At 41.5% G+C, this 23198-nt stretch overlaps 1 protein-coding gene across 4 annotated transcripts in view; it reads right to left on the bottom strand.

The window, feature by feature from the left end:
- DICER1 (dicer 1, ribonuclease III) overlaps positions 1 to 23198 on the bottom strand; it is a 67745-nt gene that overhangs the window by 16395 nt on the left and 28152 nt on the right. For all 4 annotated transcript variants that reach the window (XM_077323588.1, XM_077323585.1, XM_077323587.1 and 1 more), the window contains exons 7-23: positions 21964 to 22098; positions 18835 to 18995; positions 18239 to 18407; positions 15136 to 15608; positions 13634 to 13766; positions 11753 to 11995; positions 11040 to 11194; positions 10241 to 10373; positions 9372 to 9447; positions 8804 to 8943; positions 7309 to 7488; positions 6020 to 6233; positions 5343 to 5496; positions 4004 to 4186; positions 2736 to 2841; positions 2462 to 2637; positions 438 to 1212 (exon numbers count right to left, since the gene is read on the bottom strand). In XM_077323588.1, the coding sequence (XP_077179703.1) occupies positions 438 to 1212; positions 2462 to 2637; positions 2736 to 2841; positions 4004 to 4186; positions 5343 to 5496; positions 6020 to 6233; positions 7309 to 7488; positions 8804 to 8943; positions 9372 to 9447; positions 10241 to 10373; positions 11040 to 11194; positions 11753 to 11995; positions 13634 to 13766; positions 15136 to 15608; positions 18239 to 18407; positions 18835 to 18995; positions 21964 to 22098 (3606 nt within the window). The remainder of the gene's footprint in view (positions 1 to 437; positions 1213 to 2461; positions 2638 to 2735; positions 2842 to 4003; positions 4187 to 5342; positions 5497 to 6019; positions 6234 to 7308; positions 7489 to 8803; positions 8944 to 9371; positions 9448 to 10240; positions 10374 to 11039; positions 11195 to 11752; positions 11996 to 13633; positions 13767 to 15135; positions 15609 to 18238; positions 18408 to 18834; positions 18996 to 21963; positions 22099 to 23198) is intronic.

Genomic DNA, 23198 nt, shown 5'->3' on the forward strand with positions numbered 1-23198 from the left:
CCTCTGTGCCCTGTTAGTTTGCCCTCCAGGCGAGAATGTGAAATGGGATACTGTATTAGAGGGACTATTCATCTCATCCACGAAGGCACTTCTTCTTACGTTCTGGTTCTAGAAATTCCTCGGAATCCTTCAACAATTAATTAATTTGTAGTACTGCTGGTACTGTGCATTAGCATATTTAATATGAAATTCTCAAGGCAGATTATCGCAATGCTATTAGAAACATCCAACAAATTTGACTGGGTGCGGTCTTCTACAACAGGGGTAAGTCAACCTGTGGTCCTCCAGACGTCCATGGACTACAATTCCCATGAGCCCCTACCAACATTCGAATGCTGGCAGGGGCTCGTGGGAACTGGAGTCCACGGACATCTGGAGGACCACAGGTTGACTGCCCCTGTTTTACAACATATTTAGAACATGGAAAGCCTACTTACTTTTTTGCTTCTCATGTAAGACAGGCGTCCCTCGTGAGCATCGGGGTAAGTGCAAAACAAGTAAGTAGTGATGGCATGCTTCAGAAACGAATCGCCAAGCATTTCAAGCCGTTCCAGATTAAATCCATCACTGGCGTTTGACAGGGTCAGAGCCTGAAGAATAAGACCGGGATTTGGGCCGAGGGTTTTCGATGAGTACCCCTTGCAAGGGCTGTCTACGGAATCCGTTCTGTCTCTTGAAAGGTTACAAGCATCTGAAGCACTGCTGGTCATTGCCATTTTGGGGCATCCATCTGAGGTAGATTTGTTAGCGTTTCCATCAAGATAGTTATTACTCAGTAGAGTACATTCATTGCTGGGCTTGAGCTGGTTCTCACTGTCGTATAAATTCTGAATAGGATACGAGGTAGTTGGTTGTACAGGTATTTCCTGCTTGCAGTAATTTAGCTGATTTCCTTGGCAGAAGTCTAAGTCACAATTGCCGTTGGCAAGGTTTTTATTGTAAGAAACACCATTGATTGTTGCCAGTTCTACTGAAAGATCACTCGGGAGCTTACTGGGTGCCTCATCAATCAATGTTCTGTGGTTCACAGACATTTGGTCCTGCTTCTCCGCAGAAGAGGTTTGATTAGCACCTTGATGTGCAGCATTTTCAGGGACTACAATTGCGCTGTGCTTACAGTGATTTTCATTCTCTGCCAGAGAGGAGCAAGCAGCAGAGATGAAGGATTTGCTGTCAATAGATTTCTTCCATCCAAAATCCAGATTAGGGTATCTGTGAGATAAAATTATCCAGTTAACCAAGAACTCATGGCTATATCCATGCTGGTGCTTCCTACACACAGTAATCCTACTACAAGGCATTAAATGAGAGCCAGCTTGATGTAGTGGTTAGGAGTGACTTCTAATCTGGCAAGCCGGGTTTGATTCCCTGCTCCTCCTCCACATGCAGCCAGCTGGGTGACCTTGGGCTTGCCACAGCACTGATAGAGCTGTGCTGACTGAACAGTAATATCAGGGCTCTCTCAGCCTCACCTACCTCACAAGGTATCTGTTGTAGGAGAAAAGATAAATGAGTGTAAGCTGCTTTGAGATGCCTTCTTCTGGTAGAGAAAAAGTGGCATATAATAACCAACTCTTCTTCTTCTAAAACTGCTTTTGAAGCATGCTCAGTTTCTCACATCTGCTTATGAACTGGCACCATGGACTCCTAGTAAGCTTTTTAAAAGATGATGTCTGGATGTCCATGTGCATCATGGTTTTTGTGGTACCACAGTTAATTTGGCACCTGTGTGATTTATAACCCAATAGGTTGGATCCAAACACCATAGACTGCAGAAATCTGAATACGCCCCTCGGAGAAATCTTCAATCAGCTAATGCCAGCCAGTTGAAAGTCCACATTCCCAAAGAAGTACGCTTGACCTCAGCTGCTTGGTGAAATGAACTCCCGGTGGAGATTAGGGCCCCGTTGAAGCTCAAGGAGTTCCACCAGGGCCTGCAAGACTGAGCTCTTCTGCCAAGTGGTTGAGGCCAGAAGAAAAATTGACTGAACCTCTTATCCAGGCCCTTCCCCCTCCATCCTCCCCTTTGCCCCTCTCCCCCCTCATCCCCACTGGCTAGTAGTTTTAAGCAATAAGAATTTTAATTGTTTATTTTAATTTTTAAACTTGTTGTAAACTGCCCTGAAGTGACTAGTCACAAGAGAGTGGTATAAAAATCTCTGAATGAATGAATGAATGGATGGATGGATGGATGAATGGATGGATAGATGGATAAATAGACAGATAAATAAAAATAACTGCTGGGATCCAGTGAGTAGTAGTGGATAGAGCAACAGACTGGGACTGGGAGACTTGGGTTTGATTCCCCATCTCTGCCACAGAAGCTCAGTGGGTCACATTTAACCAGGCCTAGTTCACAGGGTGGTGGTGGTTGTTATGAGAAAATGGAGGAAGGGAGAACAATGTTCTAAAAGCAGCTTTGAGCCCCAACTGGGGAGAAAAGTGAGATATAAATAAATACCTGAAATCTGCAGGAAGTGACTTCACTCCTACACCAGCATCAGTGGCGGTTTGGGATCTGAGTTCCTCGGCTGTCAAAAGGCAGTGTAGACGATAAAGAATGCTTGGGAGACAAACGGCTTTTCTCCACAGGGATGCTGGAATAGGATGTATAGCACAGAGTTCCGGAACAAGGATCTGTAATAAAGAAAAAAGAATCCCCCTTTCTAAGTACGCAGTCACCCTTTAATGATATTTAAAAACCGAGTGCCATAAAATGGAGAATATACCATTACCTGCTTATTCTGCAAACTTTCCCACTTAGCTTTTCTCTTCTCGGCACTGCTTAATGGAAGAGCTTTTCCCTTCTGATTCAAATGGCGAGGAGTCAAAAGATTAAGCCTAAAAAATAGATGTCATGAAAATATTTTATGCAGAATGCTAACAGTGCAGTCCTGTGCTGTCATTCCCTTTATTTTATTTATTTGTTTATTTTACGTTTATATACCGCCCTCCCCTGAGCCTCAGGGCAGTTTACATAGAACTTAGTGGAACAGGAACAGTACAGAAAAACCAGTGGATATAAATAACTGTAACAGAGAATAATAGATATCAATAAAACAGTAATATAGTAGAACAATGGAACAGTATTGAACAGTAATTCAGCTGCAGCATACTGATGGTCCCTTGGGTGGACGGCTCAGGGGATTATTTTCATGGGAGGGAGGCTCGGGGGGCCCAGAGGAAGGTAATGGTTCTGGTCAACCTCACCAAATGCCTGGCAGAAGAGCTCCCTTTTGCAGGCTCTGCGGAATTGTTCTAGTTCCTTTGAAGTCAAAGGCCTAAGGAAAGTGGCAACTCCATTTAGGATTGCATTCTTTATTACAAGTCAGCATGACGAACAAAAGCTCATATAGAAATTAGGGTTGGGCGCTTTGGCATCCGAAGCGGCCGTTCCTGCCCGAAGCAGGATAGAAACAGATATCGCTAGTCTTGGAAGTGCCATTGGACAACTGTGTTATTCGGCTACAGCAGACTGACACAGATATACCTTTGTAGCAGCCATGCCACATGTTGCTGTTAGACACATCACATTTTGGTAAGTGACTGGAAGGAGTACAAAGTAAGAAAAGAAGCCTTTACTGCAAAGGGTACGAAATACATGAATCCCTCCTGAATCATCTGTCTAACCTTCAAAAGCTTTCTTCTTTTCCATGAAATTCATGGAAGCTTCGCTCAAACGAATCCACCAAATTCACCTTGAATTTTCACTTTAAGCAAAGCCCAATGGCAACTTCAGTTAATATTTGTTTTTTGAAAATAGTTATGCAAATAGTGGAAGAAAGTGTGAAGCTACATATAAAAATCACCACTCAAATTTGGAAGCTTTATAGCATGGATTTTTTTGAACTATACTCCTCAACAGAGCTGCTTTCTTCTAACTCTCCTTACCATGGCACAGTTAATCACCCACGCAAAAAATGATTGTAAACAACGGCCAGGATTAATGAGTGTCCCAAAATCCAAATGAACATTCCTTTTAAGTTCTCAGTATGCTTTTTACCTTGATGATGTATGGTCCACATCCAGCAATGGCTGGTTGAGATTGGTCAGATCAAGATTATACTTGGTTTTATAATATTCAGCAAAAGTTTCATATTCTGGGGAAGGAAATTTGCTCAATGGAGTAAGATCTGTGTAGACATCAGCAACATAGAATCGGTGAGGCTGATCAAAATTTCGATACCTAGACAAAAGTAAATGTTTGAGATTATAATGTCAAGTGCTAAACCGAATAAGCATCCTAAAAGAGTTTGAAATACTTGAAATTCCGGTTGAAACATGAAATAAATTTCCAGTGCTGTTGAAATTCCCCCTTTTGTCAAAATCACTATGCTGTGGGGTACTAATGAAATAATCAAACTGTTTATATTAAGCATGAGGGACATGAGATGAGTTGCTTGGTTCTACGGAACCTGAGCATTATTTCAACCGAAAAAGGGAAAAGAGGAGTGAAACAGGATTTATCATATGGGTTGTATCCAGCCAGCTTTGCTCAGTTCTCCTCTTATTCTAACACCCATCCCAAACACTTTTATGCATGAAAGTCCCATGGTTTTTGTTTTTGTTTTTTTTGCCACTGGATCCAACTCTACATTTCAAGAACACAAGTAGAATGCAACAGATTTTAGGCTTTCATCCTCGCTTAAATGTCATCATCAGCCCAGATTCCATCTAGCTTGTCCTCCTTCTATCACTGGATTCACCTGCACATGGCTGGGAAAGGTTCCTAAGGAAAACAAAGCTTGGTGCAGTGGTTAGGAGCAGTAGCTTGTAATTTGGCGAGCCAGGTTTTATTTACTACTCCTCCACATGTGGCCACCTGGTGGATCTTGGGCTAGTCACAGTCCTGATAGAACTGTTCTCACACAGAGCAGTCCTGTCATAGCTCTCTCAGTCCCACCTACCTCACAGGGTGTGTTGTGGGGAGGGGAAGGGAAAGCGATTGTAAGCTGCTTTGAGCCTCCTTTGGGTAGGGAAAAGCAAGGTATAAAAATGAACGTTTCTTCTTTCTATTTATGCTTGAAGTTGCATAAATATTTAAAGGTTTGTTTACTGCTTCCTCAGTTTTCTTCCCCTGTGCTAGCAATGGTGTCAATCTCCATGCTTTCCAGTTACCTATTTTAAAGGTCAGTTGACTGTACTACAAAATCCCACGGGGTAGTATCTTGCTATGAAAAGAATATCTTGCTATGTTTTTTCCTACTTTGTCACAAAACCCTATCAGATAGCCAGAAATCTCTAAACCAGATGATTTCATATCCTTATGTTTATATTTGTGACACGTTAGCAAGCAAACAAATTTGTTACAAATATACACATTCAGATCACAAAGTACTCACCTTGGAATGATAACCGCATCCTGGTAATCTTCTAATTTGAAAATAAAAGGAGTATCTTTTGTATACTGTGTGCTGGGAATGCCTGTACGAGCTTCAGATTTTTCAATATCTTCCATAAATTTAAAATCAATATCCAAAGTGCTGGAACCATCAACTGAAACAAACAAAACAAAAAAATATATACTTATTTGGTTATATTTCAAAACTGAACATTCTTCTAGATTCTTAATACATAATTCCAATAGGTGGCTATGTAAATATGCTGCAGGAAAACCAAGCATTCCTTCAAAGCTGGTTGTTTCTGGCACGGATTATACACTGTGTAGCCAGTTTGGTATAGTGGTTAGGAGTGTGGGCTTCTAATCTTGCGAGCCAGGTTTTATTCCCTGCTTCTCCCCCACATGCAGCCAACTGGATGGCCTTGGGCTTGCCACAACACTGATGAAGCTGTTTTGACTGAGCAGTGATATCAGGACTCTCTCAGCCTCACCCACCTCACAGGGTGTCTGTTGTGGGGAGAGGAAAGGGAAGGCGAATGTAAGCCATTTTGAGATTCCTTCGGGTAGAGAAAAAGCGGCATATATGAACCAACTCTTCTTCTTCTTCCCTAAAACTTTAACCACCACCCCCATATAAACAGAACGAGACCCATTATTATTTTTTCAGTTCCTTCTTACCAACATTAAGAGGTAGAACACAATAGGCTGAATCAGCATCTGTAGGTCTGAATTCTAGTGCAGGTTTCTCAAGACGAAGAATGTGAGAGAAAATGTACTGGTGAAGCCTTGTGATCAACTCAAGCATTTGTAAAGATAAAGTGAAACCTGATTTCTTCAGCTCAATGGATATGGTCACCTCTCCTGAGCGGGTGTATACAGGAAAGTGAGGAATCTAAGGAGAGAAAGTAAACCAAAATAAGTCAATCTGTTTTCAGCAAGTCACTGATATAAGCATAATCTACAGTCAGACTGTTCTGCAAAATTATTATTAAGCAGGTAGAGAAATGGCCTGCATTTTCATAAACAAGAGCCAGAAATCTACAGCAACTAATTCCTGCAAATGTTTTGTGATCAGAAACTCACAGGAACTACGTGTCAGGAGCAGGTTCATTTTGACAGCTAGCAGAAAGAAAGGTATACAATGGCTCTATTAAGAAGCAACATGGATCCATGGTATAAGAACTATATAGTTAGCTAACGCAACCAAGCTCCCCACATCACCAATCCTTCAGCATTAGCATCCTCACTTTGAAGATGGGAACGTGGAATGCCCAGCTCTTCAATAATCTTCATTTCCACGTCCCATCCTTAGGCATTTCAACAAAGGAAGCTGCCCGGCTTTTCACATTAATTCTTTCCTCACACCAAAACACAGAAAGCCAGCTACTCACTGCTGATTAAAATGCATCACTGTCCACTTTCGCCCAAACACCAAAGCATCCAACATTCAACCCTCTCCCCCTACCTCAAATAGCATCCCACCATCGGTAACCTTAGTTCACCCCAAAAGACCCACCTGAACATCCAATCTCAGTTCTTTGATATAGGAGATACTTGCAGCCACTAACATATGAATCCCATCTTGTCCTCCTTCAGAGTTCCTGATATATCATAATTTTTTTCTTCCCCTGCCGATTATCAAACATGTACCTAGAGCAGCCTTTCTCAACTTTATCGTTGAGAAAACCCCGGAAACATTCTTCAGGCTTTGAGAAACCTCAGAAATGAAGCAATCATGAAGAATATAGGTGGGAAGCAGAGCTGTATATACGCCCACCTGAGTATCCTCCCCTTCCCACCCCCTCCAGGCCCATCACTGGCCATGGGGGAACCAGGTCAACATAATACATGGTCATGTCATACAATAAATGTTCAACAATTTTTTAAAAAAATATTAACTCTAACCCCATTAACAAATCAAGGACACTTTGATGCAGAACAGCGTGTACAAACACATATTTTCCTACCTGAGGTATAGGTTTGGCTGTCAGTATTCCAAAGCATCTTGTAGTATCCTCTGGAGGATAAAGTTTTCGCCGCCTGAAGTTGAGCTCATCGGGCAGAGGTGTAGTTAATACCATTCCAATTACATAAAGGTAACAAGGTTGATCAGGTTTGGGATAACTATTCCGTAAACATTCTGGAATCTACGGAGACAGTACAAAAAACTATTCAAACAAGTTTGCTTAATTGCAAATATATTGCCATGTCTCCAATGAAAATATTAGAAATATATCATTAAAAATGGAAAAGTGGTCAGAATAAAGAAATGTATTGGACGGAAACCCATGACTCCCTTATAATCAAGCCTTCCTCCAGCAAAGGAAATCTTTTCTCCGTTGAACAGCGAGCTTGTGAAAGAGTCACAGAAGACAACTTGGTGGAAGGCAGCTGGATCCAGTTGACTTTTTAATTCAGTCTCACTCAATTCCCCTCCTTACTTCTGCTCTCATTCCCGCAAGCTCTATGAATCCCAGCAGAGCCTTTCGTTGTGGTCAGTTGGGACCCCTGCCTTCCTTTTTGTATTAGCTGAAAAATTGGTTGCATCCAGCCCACATTTAGTTTGGACTAGAGCCAAAAAATGGTAGTATCAGTCAATGGAAACATCTACACAACTAGATAATTTCTATCATTCAACTGTGTCATGAGAAACTGTTAAACCTAAAGCAACATACAGGTAAAGGTATCCCCTGTGCAAGCACCGGGTCATGTCTGACCCTTGGGGTGACGCCTTCCAGCGTTTTCATGGCAGACTCAATACGGGGTGGTTTGCCAGTGCCTTCCCCAGTCATTACCGTTTTACCCCTCAGCAGGCTGGGTACTCAGTTTACCAACCTCGGAAGGATGGAAGGAAGGCTGAGTCAACCTTGAGCCGGCTGCTGGGATTGAACTTCCAGCCTCATGGACAGACAGCTTCAGATAGCATTTCTGCCACTTTCAAATTTATTTTAATACAGCACTGCGGCCAGATAAAATTTCTGCCACTTACTGCTCTGCGCCACAAGAGGCGCAAATGGAATGAACCTACAAAATCTTATGCTCAGTATGTCAAAGAGTCATTAAGGTGACAAAGGAATCTGTGCTCTCTTTTATTTACATCCCTCTTGTGCATAGAAGGGTACAAATGAAGTAGCTCATTATCAACTATTTATATGTTAAAGGCTAAAATAACAAAGACTTCACTTTAAAAATGTATAGAGCTACTGTATAGTTTCAGCATTGTGGTGTAAGGAGAGAGAGGTGCAAGTCACCTTTCATTTACAACGCCCTTTCAAGGAAAAAAATGACTGCTTCATCTTTCCTGCTTGAATCTGCATCTCTTAAATTGGGGAGATGCCAACGCTATATTTTATTTCTCTGTCTTCCGCACCCGTCCCATAAAAGTCAGAACCCTTCACCCACACAGAAACACACATCGCCACCACAATAACAAATGCAGGTAGAGCACAGAACTATACTAACAGCTTTAGGGTAGCATTGCCTTCGTTTTGTGGAGCCTGGCCTTCCTGGGACGTTGGTTTCTTCTTCGTCGTGCAAATCCAGTTCTTCCTCATATTTTACTGTCTCTTTTCCAACAGGCATCAAGTGGTCATCCAGTTCACCTAAAATATATCCAAAGTCAAAATAATAAACACAGTACTGATTTCTTTGCTATGGCTGCCAGCTGCTACACTGCCAGAGCTTTGCTAAAAGATTATTATTTAGACACCAGATTGTAATGGACAAGCACAGCATTTCTTTGGTGACAGCAGAGTTACATCACCAGTCAAATTTCAAATACAGATGATTTAGAAAACCCTTCTGATGTAACTGCACCAACATCCCCACTGTGATTTCCATGTCCACTTGAAATATTCCATGGAGATGGTGTTTAACAAGTTGTAAGGAGGACTGCTAAACCATTCAGATTAGAATACATGTGAAAATCCTTAATAAGTGATATAACATAATTATACACAAAGCAGTATCAGAACTGTGGCTTCATATTTTCATAGCCAAATATATGATTTTTGCTTTCAAAGTTACTTACCAATTTTATGCAATTTTTCACAGCAAATCAAAGCCACAACTCTTTCTGCCAATCTCAAACAACTCATTGGAGGACCCTAAAAATAAATTGAAGCAACCCTAAAATTAAGATACTGCAGTGTTCTAAAACATGAAACGCACAAGTCATACAATTTATTTGCTTGATTTCTAATTAAGTAAATATTCTGACAAAAAAGACATCAGTCCCCAAACACATGACAAGAGATGTAACAATAATGAAGACACATTAAAAATAAGTTAAACCAAGACTTACAAAGACTATATAAAAGCAACCTGTGCAAGTTGCTACTGTTTTACAAGAAGGTGCAATGAGAAAGTTATATGGCACCTTCCACCTGAGCGTTGGAAGGATGGAAGATAAAAATTTATTATTATTATTTATTATAATTCATGAAAATAAAGGTGAACAGAAACACATTTTCCTTTACAGATCGCATGAGGTTCAACTGAAGAAAGCTGCCAATGGAAACAAGTACTGGGACACAACCCCAAGCTTATTACTTCCTTTGTCACTGACACAGTACATATCTTCAGTTCAAGCATTGTTGTGCCTGCCTTTGGGGGGGGGGGATGAAAAGGAAGCGGTCTGGTGTAGTCCTGCAGGACTTCTTTGGGGCCCTAGAGATTTCAGTGTCAACTCTGTTCCACCTGACAATTCAAGCTTTGTCTGAGGCAGTGTAAACCACTACTTGGCCATGGAAGCTTCTGAAAATCCGTGGGATCAGGTCTCCTAGAAAAAGCACAGAACGCCTGCACCTAGCACTACAGCAGCTTAGTACTGGAGAGTAAGCATGAATGGAAAATTCATAGACAAAGAATAAATACAAACAAGCACATGCAAGTACTTACAATAATTGATGCTCGAAGAGGAGAATTGATAGGCAGATAAAGTGTTGAGTAAAATGTGTTATCAGGAAGTTCTCTGGTTTTACACTTAGGAGCCAGATGTGTAAATGGATCACTGGGCAACCTAGCACAGTATCTATTTGATGGAAAATTGAAGGAAGACAGGAATGAATTAATCTAAGAATAGTGCTCTATGGCTGGTTTACAAGCTTAAACGTGGTAGGAGGAGGATCTATCCATATTTCTCTCTCAACATGTATGCAATATTTTAAAAATCAAGGCAGAGTCCCTTTAGGGACTGGTCATTATGGGTATAACTCTCCTTAGGATGGCACTCTTATTGGGGACAAAAGCATCCCTGGACTAGAGCTTACATTTTGGCTTTGCAGCTTTAGGCAACATTCTTTTATTTCATGAGCAATCGAGATGATAAAAATAGCTGTGCACTATGAAGAAAGGCATATGATCCTCTCTGAAACAGAGATAGCACATCCTTAATATTATCAGGTCACTTTGAAAAGAAAGTGGAAGGTCAAGAAGTTTCTTACTTCTGCTACAATGTCCTTGAATCAATTTTCCCTCCTCCAGCTGAGAGGACCAAAATGGCCCGTGAACCACTATTCTCTGCTAGCTGTCATCAATAAGATTAAACTATTTTTAAAAAAAATCCCCAAACTTTCTGCATCATTACATTACTATATGTCAGGTTATTGTTACTATTCTACAGTATTGAGCTGGGCAATTAGGCTGCTTTATGATGTGAGGTTTAAGAGTAACTCAGTAACAATGTCAAAAAACACACCTATTAATGTGTCCGATGGCAGTGTTGATGGTGACTTTTGGACCACCGTCTTCTGATCTCAAAACGTACGGCGGAAATATATCATCATCATCCACAATGGGTTCATTTTCTGTTTCACTAGTATCTACAGATTTTGAGCACTTGTTCCTTAAGATCTTTTTTAAAAAGAACAGACCAAACAATAAGATTTCTATGACTACCAAGCACTCCTATAAATATTATTAATAAGAATAGCTCAAAGATAACATCCGTAACTAGCAGCCCTGAGACCAAACTACCCGGCATGCTTTGGCCACACTAAGGCTTCCTAGGAACCAAATAAGATGCTCGTATTGGGGAAAAAATACTGAGTGGATCAGGCCACTTTCTAAGTTACCACCTAGCTCTTAGTCTGTATAACAAGGTGGTATTGTGGACAACCTTATGGTTCCTCCAATCTTCTCCTCCTTGCTTCAGCCACCATAAACGGATCCCTTAGCCTTCTGATCTAGCTCTTTTCTCCTGCTACCTGTCAAAACCTGGATTCTGTCCGCGCTAGCTCTGTACCACCCAGCTCTACTCTCTCTTGATTTCACCACATATCTTTTAATTAGTGGTTTTCTTGTTTTGAACCTAGAAGATATCATCGCCTTCTTCTTTTCCTGATTCTCTAGCAACTTAAGAGATCTGCAAAAGCTTTGCATGAATGACCCAGGCTATTGTTTCCCACATACCTTCTCAATGGCTTTGTAGGTTTTAAGATCTTCTTCAAAACCTTTAATTTTGTCTGAATCTGCTAACATGATGTAGTTTGAGATAGGTGCCCTGGCTCTTCCTTTGGATTGCACATACGAGCGGTATTCTGTGGGCAAATCAAAACGAACCACCAAATTGCATTTGGGTATGTCAACACCTTCTTCTACAATGCTAGTTGCAATAAGCAAGTTGGTCTCGTGTGCTCGAAATTTTCTAAGTACCTACAAAAGGAACCAAGAAGATATATTTCTAAGTGCAGTCACAAAACCATCAGTTTGACAAAAATTGAATAAAAGGTAGTTTCAAAAGAAAATAATCAATTGTAATTAATTTGCTAAATAAACAAACCAGTTCAAAATTCAAATGCTGGGTGAAAAGAGAAAAAAAAACGAATTAGAAAGTGATCTCAAAGGACTCTAAAAGCTTTCATCTTATTGAATTATGTTGCTTTCTTGTCTAACGGGCACTGATCTCATACCTTGTGTATAATTTTGTGAAACTACATTCACTTTAAAATGCCAACAGAGGCCTCCACAAATTCTGATTGTCACTTTGAAATAGCACTAAGAAGTGCTACACTCACAACAGCTCTGTAAGGTAGGCCAGGCTTGTTCCCATAATGCAGAGGGCTGTGGATGCAGAGATTCAGCAAGTTGCCCGAACAGATCTATCAAATCTGCAGCAGAGATCAAAATTAAACTAGCCAGCTTTCAGATCACTGATCATTCTCACTGATCTATACTATATTAACTCTCAAGTTTGAGAATTCTCTTATCACTGGACTCTTAAGCAATATAAAGTGACATGGAATCTCATGATGTACGACAGCTCTACTGTGGTAACGGTATCGCCAAACAAAATTTATGTTAAAAGGATAAACAGAATTCTAAATATATTATGCACAGTTTAAGTGTTACATTATATTTTTAAAAAAATCTTTCATTTTCTTAGCTATTAATTCAGCATCCTTTTTACAATTCAAGATTCGCAAATCCGGTGGCATGACTGTAAAAGGCCCTTTTGAATTGCACTTCAGTGTACAGTATAGAAACCAAGTCAGTATTCTAGCGTAGCCCAAATAAAGAATTATACATAAGATTGTAAGAATCTTTTCTAGTATGCCATGCTGAACTAATCTAAAAAACGTACCCATTACTAAAAGCCTACTGGCTCGCCCTGGGTAACAAATGCCTGAAAATCTGACCAAGGAATAGCTATGGCATGCGACATCTCTCCAAAGTACTCCACACTGCACTTTCTCTGCCCTATTCCTTCATAAAAGGAAGCATGCTCCTGAGATGAAAGCAGAGGAACAGTTCTACCTAAGTCTGCACTAATGCAAGTCATGCAGAAACAAACATGAAATGTATTTGTGGTGGCATTTTGGTGTTTGTGTGCGTTTTTAAAAATTTACTAATAAGACATAAAAACAGAAACAGGAAATTTACAGTGACTTAACTAGAAACATGCTATTAAAGCAGCACTTTGACAAACGGCTGAAATTTAAAGACAAATACACAGATTTTTTTTTTTACCCTGAATAATGTTCAATATAAACTTAAGCTCATAAGCAGTAAAGCTACAATTATCACAGGAGGGTACATAAGATGTAGCCTCCCTCACAAACACTACAAATGATAGGACTGATTAAAACATAACCAATAAAGAACTGTCGTTCAAAGGCAAACACTCCTAGAAAGTTAAAACACATTCCTTCCACAGAGGTTGATCAATACATTAAAAACTTCACCAACAGCTATGCAAGATTCCCAAAGCCAGGGAATTTCCTGGACTTGGCCAAGGTTTCAAATGCAAGAGAAACGCAGCAGTTTTGGGACAATTATTCTCATTAAGGTTACCTCTTCCTGCTTTCGAAATTCGACTTCCATCTGTTTGCTGCGCGGCTGATTCTTTCCAATGCCGTGTCCAGTTATAAAATTGCTGCTGATGTAAGCCAGCTCGGGGTCTTGCTTGCCGGCTTCTTTTATCAATCTAAACACAGCACACACGTTTTAGAAGTCGCAAGCAGTTGAGAAAATGTTAAACGCTATTCGCTGATTGAACTGTGGAGGGATGACGACGGGCTGTGTGCGTACGCTTGTGTATGTTTTACACAGAGATACACCTAGCCTGGTCACTAACTCCCTAAAAAGTAATAAAAGGCACACCTACATGGGCATACACACACACAAACACATATTCCTCCGGCAGGACCGGACAAGGAAAGCTTGAACACATTTCTCCTTTAAGTGCAGAAAAGTATCATTTTAAGTACTGAGACCAGCTCAACGGCAAGATTCTTTGCAGCAAGGACTGACGACAAAAATAATGGCCTTAAGAGGCCTATAGGGGTTATATTACTCACCATGGTCTGAAACAAGATTCAGAGTCTGACAACCTAGTTGATTTTTCTTGAATACCCAAAAATCACGTATACTGACGTTCCTACGGCTCTTCGTGGCCTAGAGTTCCAGCAGCCACTACAAGCAGCTATGGCTAAGCCCTTGCTTCACCCCACGTTACTAGCAAAGAAAGAGCCACTGCCTGTTCCCTCTTACATCTGGCATGCCACTTTACCTTGCCAGAGAAAGCAAAGAAACTGCAGCGCTGAGAGTTTTCTTTCCTTGTACTGCTGCTGATTTTCCCTCTCGGCTGCCACTGCCAAAATATGTATTCTCACATAGTTTGCTGTTGGATAGCGAATGCAAAAGCTAATCCTTAAATTCCAAGAAGCGTTTTACGAGAGACAAGTAGTGGAATTGAAAATATTAAATGGCAAGATGTCCTCTCGTCTATTGTAGAGTTCTCTGTTCCTTGTCTTGCAGGATAATGTTTAGGCCAAGAAAGCGTGAGTTGTATTATGCACAATAACACCCCATCCGGAATAAGGAATTTAGCAGAATACTTCCTGTAGCCTCTTTCCCTCCCCAATTTTCTTAAAAGTCTGTTACGGTGAAAAATTATGAAGAAACAGAATTTTTTTTCAGTACCTGTATCTATTTTCATATACATGCAATGATCTAAAAGCCCTAATTCACAGTTAAGAGTTAAAAGCTGAGAGGAAAAATAGTTTTTAAGTGTATGATACAAGTGAGTATATCAACACACAAACTTCACCCCATGAAGATTGTAAAAACACAGCAGACGGTATTAGCAGACTGATTCTAGTGCCTATAACACATTATATAATGAATATTATTTTCCTCGTTGCATCAAATGTGTTGATACAGAGAGAGAGAGAGAGAGAGAGAGAGAGAATGAGAATAGACCATTTGGACATAAATCCCTGAAGAACTGAATCCAGATTATAACATTTTGTATAGCCAGCTTTTATTTAACTCCTATTTCCATTAAATTTTACCTGTTGAGAACAACTGCCGTGTATCTTCTTTCCACAAAAATTATTCCACACAGAATATTAGTAAAGGGAGAAGGGAAGTTCGTCTCTGCTTTCTCTTTCTCCTCGATTTCTTCATCCTCATCCTCATCTTCAGAATCACTCCAAGACACATAATTATCCTGATTCCTATTATTATACCACTCGACGCTTTCAAACTGCTGCCGCTCATAGGGTTTATATTTACGCAAGATTTCAAGCAGTTTTATGACTTTCGGGGTTACAAATTTCAGGTCAAGTGAGGCAGGCGAGAAGTGCTCTTCACAGAGTGCATGGATCTTCCTTAGGAAAGTGTCTGTAAACAATAGAAATTTCCGGTGCAGCTCCTCTTGCTCGTGCTTGATGTACTTCTGCAGCTCCCTCACCATCATTCCAGCTACTTTATCTGCACACCAAGGTCCCAGCACAAGCAACACTGCTTGGCAGTCAGACAGTATCTGCAAGCAAAGTGCAATTGTCACTTTAGTACAGCGCAGCTTCTGTAAGGCACTTCAACCAGTATAAAGGGAAAGCAAAAATTCTGGAAGCACCAAGTATTCCATTTCTTTGTAGATAAGCTAAGGATCAAGACACGGCTTCAAGACACATTTCAACCATACGCAAGAAACTACACACAACAACTCCAAAGACTAGTTATAATGGTATAATTTCAAGCCAAATTGCAGCTATACTTGATCATGGCTAAAGAAATCCACATGGCCATATAATCGAGCATGTGGAAAGATTTGAATGCTGATATTTCAGTCTAGAACACGGCAAACTTGACATTCATCGCTCACAGATACCATGTCAAAGACATCCATTTTATAGCCATATAGAAGAGGTGCCATAAAAACGCCACACATTAAAATTAATACTGCTGATTCTAGAAAAGAGCAAGAGTCCAGGAGCACCTTAAAGATTAACAAAATTTGTGGCAGGCCGCTGTGAGTCGCCGCTCACGTCTCTTCAGTGTTGATCTAGTTCAAACATCTGCTTTTTTAAGGCACTTTTCTTTTTTGTTGCCATTTATTTTAAGCAACGTCTATTTCTTTTACTTTAATAAGTAATTAAACTTGTAGGACTACCACTGAGTGAAGAAGCCAAGTGTATCAATACACACAGAAAATGACCTAAAGATATTCACACATTATCAAATAACACAAATATTAAATGCAGACAGAACAATGCTCCATGATTTTGAGTATTAAAGTACTGTATTTCATAGAATCATAGAATCATAGAGTTGGAAGGGGCCATACAGGCCATCTAGTCCAACCCCCTGCTCAACGCAGGATCAGCCCAAAGCATCCTAAAGCATCCAAGAAAAGTGTGTATCCAACCTTTGCTTGAAGACTTCCAGTGAGGGGGCACTCACCACCTCCTTAGGCAGCCTATTCCACTGCTGAACTACTCTGACTGAGAAAAACTTTTTCCTGATATCTAGCCTATATCGTTGTACTTGAAGTTTAAACCCATTACTGCGTGTCCTCTCCTCTGCAGCCAGCAGAAACAGCATCCTGCCCTCCTCCAAGTGACAACCTTTCAAATACTTAAAGAGGGCTATCATGTCCCCTCTCAACCTCCTTTTCTCCAGGCTGAACATTCCCAAGTCCCTCAACCTATCTTCATAGGGCTTGGTCCCTTGGCCCCAGATCATCTTTGTCGCTCTCCTCTGTACCCTTTCAATTATATCGATGTCCTTCTTGAAGTGAGGCCTCCAGAACTGCACACAGTACTCCAGGTGTGGTCTGACCAGTGCCGTATACAATGGGACTATGACATCTTGTGATTTTGATGTGATGCCTCTGTTGATACAGCCCAAAATGGCATTTGCCTTTTTTACCGCTGCATCACACTGCCTGCTCATGTTTAGTTTACAATCCACAAGTACCCCAAGGTCTCGTTCACACACAGTGCTACCTAGAAGCGTATCCCCCATCCAGTAGGCATGCTTTTCATTTTTCTGACCCAGATGCAGAACTTTACACTTATCTTTATTAAATTGCATCTTGTTCTCATTTGCCCATTTTTCCATTGTGTTCAGATCTCGTTGAACTCTGTCTCTATTTGCCGGCGTATAAGACGACTGGGCATATAAAACGACCCCCCAACATTTCCACTCAAAATATAGAGTTTGTTACATTACAGTACAGTACTATGGGCAGCTATGTCTATCCCAACTGAAGTGCACCCAGCGTATAGGACGACCCCCCCCCCCACTTGGAGGCATGTTTTTCAGGGGGGGAAAGTAGTCTTATATGCCAGCAAATACTGTAATCCCAGTTTTCGTAGTCTGCTTGCTAGACTAAGAAAGTGTTCTCAATTTCTGCATTATAGTATTTGCTGCAAACTCTGGTGCTTATTTGTTATCCCATCTTTCAGGTCCAGGAGAGCTGAGGGCCCTGACAGAACACCTGCAGTTCTGCAGGGCATCCAAGACAGCCCTTTCGCCAGGCATTTGGTTGAGGCTGGGTATGGAAGAACTGGCTCCTCCTCCAACTCCCCCTTGACACTTTGTGCCCGATGCCTGGGGCTGCCATCTGCCTATTATATTACATGGGCTCATAGGATAATTTCTGTTGGCTGGCATGGGTGTTTGGGAGGATTTTTTAAGGATTGATTCTGGGAGCTGCAGCATATAAGCAGAATAAATACATAAATAAAAAAAATAAATTTCAGATTAGGCAAACAAAAAAGACATATTCTGTGACGTGATGTGCAAAGCCTTGGTCCAGAACCAAGGAAACAGGTATGTGGCTGCAATGACTAGAAACAAGTCAGGAGGGCTCACCTACCTGTCTCCCCTGATCTGAAGAGCAAATTTCAACCTCCACACTTTTAAATTGTTTCAAGTCTCAGCTACGTAAATCAGAGAATTTATTTTGATTTTTCAAATTTGCTAACTGGTGCAGATTGTCTTTTAGCATGAAAGGAAAAAAAACTTATGGTATTTCTCAGTGGAAGGAATTGGGCGTTCTACAGGCTTGGCTGAAAGGCAGCCTGGGGGGGGGGGGGAAGCAAACCTCTTTAAACAGAACAATACATAAACTGCAGTTAAGCAAAATGATCAGCAATGCATCCTTACCTGTTTAGAAATCAAGGTAGAATCTCTCTCTCTACAATGTATAGGTATGTTGCAATCATTCAAAAAGCTGAGTGCATCATCCAGCTCAGTTAGCAGCCTTTCATAGAGACCACTTTTGTCAGCATAGGGTCCACAGTCTACCACGATCTCACATGGCTGAGAAGTATACCTTCAGGGTGAGAAACAACCACTTGGGTCAACTGTATGTTAAATGGCAGATGTGCATATTATGACATATGAAAATAGCAGACATAGGGGAGGGGGTGGCCTACACGGTCTGCAAAGGAAGATAAAGAAGCAACTTGATGTTATAACTCAGGGGTAGTCAACCTGTGGTCCTCCAGATGTCCGTGGACTACAATTCCCATGAGCCCCTGCCAGCGAATGCTGGCAAGGGCTCATGGGAATTGTAGTCCACGGACATCTGGAGGACCACAGGTTGACTACCCCTGTTATAACTAACATATATTTAGCATGTTCGTTTTCTGTAAACAAGTTAAACCCTTCTGGAACGGAAAACGCCCCCCTGAACCTGCAATGTTTTATAAACGGCGTTCAGCAAATATTAATACCCTTAAAATGTATCAAAAACGTACCTGTCTAAGACCACTAGGTCCGTTGCGGTTTCAGCACTGCTCTTTAAAATTTTCTCCAGTTTCTGTATCTTTTCTTCTAACTCTGCTGGATCACATTTCCCATTTAAAATGGAGGCTGTTAATCCCAAGATTCTAGGGCATGCTGGACAACTCTCACAAAGCTGAAATATAAACCAAATGACTCTCAGGGATGTTATTTTTGCACTTATATTGGGACACCACCCAATGCTGGGGAGAAAAGAAGTGGCGAACAGGGGAGGTCTGCCCCATCATGGTATCAAACTGAGCAGATTGTAATCCTAAACAGAATTATACCGCTCTAAACCCATCAATTTTAATGGACTTAGAAGGGAGTAAAGCTGCTTAGGGATGAAAGTGTGATTGACTCACAAAATGTCCCCGTCTGCCTTTCCAGCCCCAGAACAGGTAGAGAGACATGGACTAATGACATCACCTTAACTGAGTGGTTGTATCAAGCTAATATGCTGTTGCCATGGCCTCCAAAAAGGGGATTAGTGGGTGTCATACATTTTTAGCACATTTATCCCATCCTTCTTCTAAGACAGCCTTTCTCAATTCTTTTTTACCGTTGAGAAACCGCTGAAACATTGTCCATGCGTCAAGAAACCCAAGAAGCAATGCAATCATGCAAAATATGGTTGAGAAGCATAGCTGTATACATGCCCATCCGGGGCCCCTTCCCTTTCCACCCTCTCCAGACCATCACTGGCCATTTGGCAGGAGGCGGGGGGAGGTCACCATGATCATATATGGTCCTGTCACCCTATAAATGTTTAAGAATTTTTAAAAAACTAAAACATTTATTAACTCCCATTAATTCAGGAAACCCTTCCAGGACCCTCAAGAAACCCCAGTCTTTCAGATGAGGCCAGCAACAGGGACTTTCCCACAACCGGTCCTTTTACCAGGGAACCTGGCATCTAATTGTCCCTGACTATTACCCCGTAAATCATTCAAGATTACTAATATGTTGTGCTGTTAATAGTTTATATCTTTCTTGTTCATACTGTTCAAGGTTCCATGTCCCACTCTCCCACTGGTTATGTGTACACCACCCCAAGACATCATGAGGAGGAGGAGGGGAGCAGTATATAAATCACACAAATAAACAAAAAAATAAATAAACAAACAAACAACCTGGTTAAGAAAGCCTGTTCCAGGAGCTCAGAGTGGCCCACATTACTTCCTCTTCCCCATTTGATCCTCATAGTGACCCAGTGAAGGAGGCCAAGAGCAAATGACCCACAGTCACATTTTGTGGAGCAGGGATTTGAACCCAGTACTCCCAAACCCCAGTCTGACATTCTACACCACAGTAGCTCATACTGGGCTTTAGTAGACCCCAACAGACCCTAGTACAGATGCAATCCAGACCTACCAGATTATGTCTTAACCAGAATCAATGATGCTTTCACAGTGATGCTCCTGAACATGACGTAAGTTTCTGCACCAACAACCCAATGTTGTATAACTTTCAGGATAACCTTACTTCAAAAAGGACATGGACAAAATTGAGAGGGTTCAGAAGAGAGCAACCAGGATGATCCAGGGCCTGGGGACTAAGCCCTATGAGGAAAGGCTGAGGGACTTGGGAATGTTCAGCCTGGAGAAGAGGAGGTTGAGAGAGGACATGATTACTCTTTAAGGATTTGAAAGGTTCTCTGTTGGCAGCAGAGGACAGGATCCTCAGTACGTGTAGAACGGTATCAGCTAGATACTAGGGGAGGGGGGGGATTTCCCAGTCAGAGTAGTTCAGCAGTGGAATCAACTGGCTGTTAAGGTGGTGAGCTCCCCCTCACTGGTGGCCTTCAAGCAACAGCTGGACAGATAATTATCCTGGATGCTTTAGTCTGATCCTTCATTGAGCAGGGGATTGGACTAGATGGCCTGTATGGCCCCTTCCAACTCTACGATTCTATGATCCTAATTTCTTAATACACTTTCAGTCCAATAGGTCAGCCAAAACCAAGCAGCAATACAACTAGAAAAACTAACCTGGCAAATTATAGTTAGTTTAATGAAAGTTTTAAAAAAAGCAATTAGCTTTCATTTAAACACACACACACACACAATAAACAGATTTAGAACTAGGTGGTTAAATAGCTGTTTTCATTGTCATGTTCAGGTATTTAGTGGAACATACACACTCAATGGGTCAACTATAGACTCCCTAACAGGCCAACAGCACATCTTGAGGAGATGGAGAACACAGAAACCAAGGCAGGATTACCAGACAAGGGAAGAAACCTCAAATACAGATTTTTTTAAGAAATGAGAGGAAACTGGCTATAGTAGGGTTGTGCGATTCGGCAGCTGAAGCGGCCATTCCCGCCCGTAGCAGCCACTTGGCCACTGAGTTAAGTCAGAACAAATTGGATTTATAGGAAATACAGAGCCTCTGGCAACAATACATAAAAGTAACGATTGTTTTTGTTCTCAGCAATAAAAAGTGATGTTGGTCTTAGCCTTATAGGAATCCATAGGAAGCTACCAACACTTAAAACAGCACCTAATGCCCAACACTCTTAATGGAAAGAGCATCAGCAGATACTGCCTCCAGCAGCCCCTACCAGTGGCAACAACCAAACAGTATTGGTGCTTATAGGAAGTTTTGCGCACCAGTTGTAAAAAGACCTTCCCCAGCTGCTAATGCCACAGCCCATTCTGCCTGTGTAGGCTCCATTCCTTTTTGCATTCACTCCTAGCAGCCTCTCTCATCTTACATCAAATCCTCAGCGGAAGGAAGAATGAATATTTCCTTGGAGGAATGAACTGCTGCTAGAATAAGAGAAAACTCAGAGGAGTGAACCATGCATTTAAGCGCTAATCTGGCAGTGCAGGGCAAAATTATACGAAAGCATATTCTACAGTTCTGGCTCCCGGTACTCATTCCTCCCTAGCATGCTCCCTGTTCTCAAAGACTAGCAAGGGAAGAAGGGGGATTAATTATATGCATGTCCACAATGAATGGGGCAGGCCCCCCAAAGGGATCAGGAACAACAAAGGCCATGGTAACTGAAGTATTAGCGCACATTTATTTAAGTCCCTTAGATCGACTTGTGATTTTCATGCTAAAAGCGAAAGTTAGGAATGGGTCACACCACCTACCTTCATAATTTCTCGATAAGGGTGATTCTGGATTGCAAGATGGCACTCATCAAAAATAAGAAGATTAATGTTTGACAGGGATAAATGTTCATTTTTTAAAACATTCAAAGCTACATGGCAGGTCATCACCAGAACCTGAAAGACGAACAGAAACATGCATTTTGAAAGGTTATTAGCACGGTGAGAAAGCATTAATAAGGAAGCCAAACTTTTGTTCGATACATGTGAATTCAAGATACAAGAATTTGATCCATCTCTTGAAAAGTACTCTGCAGTAACTCCATCCGTAAATCACTCTGCTGAGATTACAATTTTATGCCAATTTTATAATAATGGAAGTCTTAACTGGAAAGAGCTTGCTTAGCTCCTGACCATGATGTCTAGTAAAACTGATTTTAGCCACTCTGCATTCCCTGATACCACCAGTCAAGGAGGTGGGTTTTTTGGAGAGCAGAATGACATCACCTCCTGCTTTTCCGCAGACCATTTCTACGTGGGAGGATCTGTGCTGGGCTGCAGGCTGGAGTTTGAGCCGGTGCATGCTCCCCTGCCTCTTCCTGCTCCCACACGGGGGAGCATTTGCCCTGGTGCACCTCGTTTGCCCTGGATTTGTGCTCCCACATGGAAGCCGGAGTAGCAAAGTTCCCAGTGCAGAAATGGTCCTAGCAACTTAACACCATTTGCTGACAGTGTCTCCCATACCACCATTCCCCAGGGTCCTGCCAACTGCCAGCCACTGCCTAACATGTACATTTTAATTTTAGTCACAGGAACTTTTGTGCTATCTTTCCCCCCATTCAAGTATTACCAAAGTATTTTCAATGTACAGATCAGTCCCTAATAATGTGTCATTTCTGGCAGCAATTTTGCAGTGTGACATACATCCAGTGGGGAAAACCAGAGCTGGGACTATACTTCAGTTAACGTGGGACTGTGTTTGATGCATCTTCGGTTCTTCCCCAGAAACAACCCCTCTCTGCCGAGCTTTGATTTCTGTAGTAGAGCTACACTATCACAAGTGATCTGCTCTTCTAATATAGCATCACAAGGATGCCTTAATGCAGCACCTCCTTGCACCTGTTATTTTTGCAGTGAACTGCAGGAATGAGTCTTTTTTTTTGCCATTCTATATTTACCCTGGACTGATAAAGGGAAAGGTTTCCCAGATACTTGAAAACTAAGATGCTAAAGAAGCGCAACCATGTTTCTGACAATTGCGTGTCCAGGTAAAAGCC

The sequence above is a fragment of the Paroedura picta genome, chromosome 2 (genome assembly GCF_049243985.1).
Source record: "Paroedura picta isolate Pp20150507F chromosome 2, Ppicta_v3.0, whole genome shotgun sequence".
Lineage (NCBI taxonomy): Eukaryota > Metazoa > Chordata > Lepidosauria > Squamata > Gekkonidae > Paroedura > Paroedura picta.